Below are 5,641 nucleotides of genomic sequence, written 5' to 3' on the forward strand. Positions count from 1 at the left end.
TTTAATAAGCAAGGTGTGGGCCTCAGTCAAGGCCAGGGAAGGATGGGGTCCTGGGGATCTCTCCCCAGGAGACACACACACACCACACTCACACACTCACACACACACACACACACACACACAACACACACACACACACACACACACACACACTCCAGGCCTGCAGTGTGGCTGTGCTACAGTAGCAACACCTGCTGGGGTTGGCTGGAGTACACAGGTCAGAGGTATTCGCCTGTGTGGCTGAAACACAAACTCCTCCTGTCACACACACACACACAACTCACATGCTCTCTGTCTCACACACACACCCCTTGATCACACACACTACCATCAAACACTCTCACATACACACAGACACACTCATGCACACCCCTTGATCACACACTCACGCCCACTTCCCTTTCAGAGACACACACACACCTCCCATCCTCCCCATCACACACGTCTCCTGACACATTCTCACCTGCAGGACTCGCTTGCCTGTTAAACATGATCTATGATGTCTTTATATTGACCCTGTGTGTGTGCATGTAGGTGTGTGTGTGTGTGTGTGTGTGCGCGTAGCTAGACATTCCTCTAATCCTCCAGCTGAATGGGGAGTACAGAAACATGGGGCAAAACACATCATACAGGAACCTTCTTCCAATTAGCAGTTCAGCTGTTTTTCCCCTGGTGTGTTTTATGACCCTGACTCTCAGTGTGTGTGCATACACTGTGTCTATGAATGTGTGTCAAGGGGAAGAGATCACCGGCCGAACGCCTGTCTCTCTCAGAGCGTGTTTTATTTCCCCTCCCCGGCGATCCTGCTCTATCTGTGTTCCCGGCTGAGCGGCTCCGTCTATGAAGCCACGCGCCTCCCAGCTCACTTGCCTTCTCCCAGGACCCCCCCTCTATCTTCCCCCCTCCTCCATCCACACTTCCACCCTCCATCCACACCTCCACCCTCCTCCCTCCATCCACACCTCCACCCTCCTCCCTCCATCCACACCTCCACCTCCTCCATCCACACCTCCACCCTCCATCCACACCTCCCCCCCTCCTCCCTCCATTCACACCTCCCCCTCCTCCATCCACACCTCCACCCTCCTCCCTCCCTCCATCCACACCTCCATCCACACCTCCACCCTCCTCCCTCCCTCCATCCACACCTCCATCTCACACATCCACCCTCCTCCCTCCCTCCATCCACACCTCCATCCACACCTCCACCCTCCTCCCTCCCTCCATCCACACCTCCATCCACACCTCCACCCTCCTCCCTCCCTCCATCCACACCTCCATCCACACATCCACCCTCCTCCCTCCTCCATCCACACCTCCATCCACACATCCACCCTCCTCCCTACTTCCCTCCATCCACACCTCCACCCTCCTCCCTCCCTCCATTCCACACCTCCATCCACACATCCACCCTCCTCCCTCCCTCCATCCACACCTCCATCCACACATCCACCCTCCTCCCTACCTCCCTCCATCCACACCTCCACCCCTCCTCCCTCCATCCACACCTCCACCCCCTCACAGAGCACTGGGTTTCCCTCGCTGCCTCATATCTGTTGAAAAGCGGGAAAGTGGTGTGTGTGTGTGTGTGTGTGAGTGTGCACTGCTATGGAGCCAGAAGAAAGGCAGGATGTTCACATCAATGAGGAGGGCTGTTCAGAGGGGGACAAGAATGTGTTTCTTCACCCCAACAGTTCAACGGAGAACACACACACAGACGCACATGTGCAAGCTGCGATGTGGCGAGTAGACCCTAAATTCTTCTTCCTCTCTTTCAGGGATCGCCAGCCGCCCATGGCATAAATCTGGGCAGGCGGGCAGGGAAGGAGAGAGAGAGAGAGAGAGTGAGAGAGTGAGTGAGTGAGTGAGAGACAGAGAGAGAGAGAGAGAGAGAGAGAGAGAGAGAGAGTGAGAGAGTGAGTGAGTGAGTGAGAGACAGAGAGAGAGAGAGAGAGAGAGAGAGAGAGAGAGACAGAGAGAGAGAGAGAGAGAGAGAGAGAGAGAGAGAGAGAGAGAGAGAGAGAGAGGGAGAGAAGGAGGCGGCTGGGCCCTGGAGGTTTCAGAGCTCCAGCCCCTGTTCCAGAACGGGAGAGGATTGCCCAGGTCTCGGTGCTCCCTCCCTGCTGTGCCGTGGCTGAGCCTGGGTGCTCGGTGCTACTCTCTCACAACCAGGCGTGATATTCCACAGCCAGAACAGCAGAGACCTAAGGAACTGAAGCCATGCCTGCCCTGGCCACCGGAACTGGAAATGACCCAGGTATGGATGAACTACCCACACACACACACACACACACACACACACACAACTCAATCAACATTGCTGTTCCTTCAGTCAAACACTGCCGCACACACTGAACTCAGTCCCCTTTACTCAGTCCCCTTTACACACAACCACCCACGCACACACACTGTTCTCGTAAAAGGAGCTCTGGATAGGTGATGAACTCACAAATCACCGTGAATTAATGTCTTCCCAGTGGGAAATACACAGACTACGTTTCTCTGTAATTGCAAAAATATAGTTCTTATTTTGTATTTAGAGCCCTATGCAATTGTCCTTTTGAGACAGTAACATAAACCTATGATTCTTGAAATCTGTCTTTAAAACACACACACACACGCACGCACACACAGAGACATACCGACACACACACACACACACACACACCCTGGTAATACATCAGTCTGGGTAGAAGTGTGATGTCAGAGAAGAAGAGGACCATGTCAGGTCTTTCAACACGCAAGCAGACAACTGCCAGAGATCAAGACCCAGGCCAATTACAGACTGCGTGCGTGCGTGTGTGTTAACTGCCGTCTGCGCCGCCCCCCCCCCCCCCCCGACCCTCCCCATCCCGTCCCAGCTCCACCATAAGAACGAGAGAGGGACAGAGAGAGGTCAGGGCGAGGCGAGGGGGTGGGGGGTGGGGGGGGGGATGATGGATAAAGAGTGTGTCGTCCGTCGCGGCGTCCAGACCTTTTTAACAGCGCTCCCCGTCCCCCCGCGCCGTGGAAATCCGCCTGGACCGAGCGAAAAGCCAGACTGTCAATTACCATTAGAGCCATTTCAGCCAATTACTGGCAGGGGCTTCCATTTCCAAATAAAACATGCAAGGGTTCTCTCATCTCCTATCCTCTCCCCCCCCCCCCTCTTCGCTCCCTCATCTCTTCTCATCCCTCCATCCGTTCGGTCCTCTCAGGTGAAAAAAAGAGCCGTTCGGAGGTGCTGTGTGTGTGGATCTGCAGGCCAGACGGCCGAGGGGCGGGGCCCAACCGTGCCAGCGCACAGACTGGAAGTGCCCGTGAGAGTTACCACTCACGTTCCATTGGTCAGTCAGCTGCTGTCATCAGGCGTGTGTGTTAGGCAACGCTAGTCTCCGCTTTTTTTTTTCTGCGTCGTCTGTGTGAGGGAGAGGTGTGTGAGGAGGTGTATGTGTGTGAGACAGGGTGTGTGTGTGTGAGAGAGGGTGTTTTTGTGTGTGTATTTGAGAGAGAGGGGTGTTTTTTTCTTGCAGTCGGAGAACAGCAGGTGACTGACACATTAATGCTGTATCACAGGGCATGAAGCCTGTTTATCATGAACAGTCTTACTCCCTGTCTATCACGAACAGTCTACTCCTGTCTATCATGAACAGTCTTACTTCCTGTCTATCATGAACAGTCTTACTTCCTGTCTATCACGAACAGTCTTACTTCCTGTTTATCATGAACAGTCTTACTCCCTGTCTATCACGAACAGTCTTACTTCCTGTTTATCATGAACAGTCTTACTTCCCATCTATCACGAACAGTCTTACTTCCTGTCTATCATGAACAGTCTCACTCCAGATTTTTCTGGGTTCCCCAAGAGCAAAAGACCGCTCTCTCTCTCTCTCTCTCTCTCTCTCTCTCTCTCCATCTTTCTCTCTGTCTCTCTCACGTGTAGCACTTTCTTTATCTCTATCTGTAGGTCTTCATACATTTTTTCCTCTTTCTTTCTCTTTCCCTCCCTTTTCTCTCTTACCCCTCCTCCACATTTGACCCTTTCGTTCTCCCTCTCTATCTCTCCCTCTCTCTCTCTTTTTCTCTCTCTCTCTCTCTCTCTCTCTTCTCTCTCTCTCTCTCTCTCTCTCTCTCTCTCTCTCTGTAACCCCATATCATCTCCGACCTACTGGTGAAATAACATTTAACCACCGCTAGACACAAAACGTATTAATGCTCATATTTTCCCCCACTGTTAAAGACCTGAGCGCAGCACTTAATCTTCAGCGTGCGTTCCAAAATGTGTGCACCCATGTGTGCGTGCGCCTCTTATTAAAACGGTCATTATGACAGTGTTTGGAGAATAAACATGAGGTAGCTGTGCTAGTGCAGAGCGTGCTCAGTGTTCAGGCCTCTCTCTCCCCCCCCCCCCCCCCCCTCTCTCTCTCTCTCTCTCTCTCTCTCTCTCGCTCTCTCTCTCTCTCTCTCTCTCTCTCTCTCTCTCTTTTCCTCTTTCTCAGTTTCTTCTTTCTCTCGCTCCCTCTCTCTCTATCCCTCTTTCTTCTTTTTATCTGTTCCTTCTCTCCTTCTCGGTCCCTTTCTCTCCCTCTCTTTTTCTCTTTCTCTGTTCCTTTTCTCTCGGTCTCTCTTCACTCTCTGTTTCTCCTTTCTCTCTCCCACACTGGCTCTAGTGTGTGGCTCACCTCAAAAAAACAACAGGTCTCTGTAAATTAAGAGCTAATAAATGAAACCAAATAGTGAAAAAACACAAACCTGAAAAACAATAAAAAGCCAGAGAGACGCTCTCTAAGTTACGACCGCGGGGGAACGGCGAACATGCAGCTTGACCGCTAAGGTCACGCCGAGAAGCGTTAGGTGAAGGAGTGGTCGGCCTGAGGGTGCTGCTTCTCGTCTGTAATTAAACTGGACGTGACGGTAGAAATGGACTTTGAAAATAGCATCGCAGTAGAGAGAGAGAGAGATAAGAGAAGAGAGCATGAGAGAGAGGCCTGCTAGAAGGGACGTGTGCACCTTTATCCCCCCCCTCCAATATGATCTCCTCCAGCATTAGGGTGTGTATGTGTGTAGTGGTGGGGGGTGGTGGGGAGGGGGGGTGGGGTGCTGTGCATATTACACCCACAGTCACGGCAGCAACACAGACAGACAGACAGACAGACGGAGCCCACCACGGAGCCGTCTCCTGCAGACCCGGGCTCGTCTTACCGCCCAGACAGTGAGAGTGATACATTTACAGCCTCTTTTACACCGTGTGTGTGTGTGTGCGTGTGTGCACGCCCGCGGGCGTCGTGTCTGTGTGCGAGAGCCTGTTACAGTAAGAGGATACAGTAGTGATCTGACAGGGTCCGGGGGTGTGAGGGAAGCGCAGGGGTCGGGAGGGGGGAGGGGGGGTCGCTGTCTCCCCCCCCCCCCCCCCCCCCCCATTCTGGACGTGCTGCATCTGGACTGTCTGCTCCCCCCCTGGAGGGCCCGTGGGTGTGTTCTCCCGGCGCTCAGTGTGTGTGTGTGTGTGGGAGGAGGCTGGGGAGGAAAAGGGGAGGAGGGGAAGGGAAGGGGGGGGGGCTCCTGATAGCCCCATTTCCTCCCTGGTAATGTGGTTCCAACCTCCTGCAAAGGCGGGGGACGGTGCCTTCATTGGAGCAAGGATGGATGGAGGAGGGGGAGG

At 53.4% G+C, this 5,641-nt stretch overlaps 1 protein-coding gene across 1 annotated transcript in view; it reads left to right on the forward strand.

The window, feature by feature from the left end:
* The first annotated feature begins 4,327 nt into the window (after positions 1-4,327).
* The window catches only part of mpp7a (MAGUK p55 scaffold protein 7a), an 8,382-nt gene continuing 7,068 nt past the window's right edge, over positions 4,328-5,641 (forward strand). Inside the window, exon 1 of the mRNA XM_067252184.1 lies at positions 4,328-4,332. Within this exon, the coding sequence (XP_067108285.1) occupies positions 4,328-4,332 (5 nt within the window). The remainder of the gene's footprint in view (positions 4,333-5,641) is intronic.

The sequence above is a fragment of the Osmerus mordax genome, chromosome 15 (genome assembly GCF_038355195.1).
Source record: "Osmerus mordax isolate fOsmMor3 chromosome 15, fOsmMor3.pri, whole genome shotgun sequence".
Classification (NCBI taxonomy): domain Eukaryota; kingdom Metazoa; phylum Chordata; class Actinopteri; order Osmeriformes; family Osmeridae; genus Osmerus; species Osmerus mordax.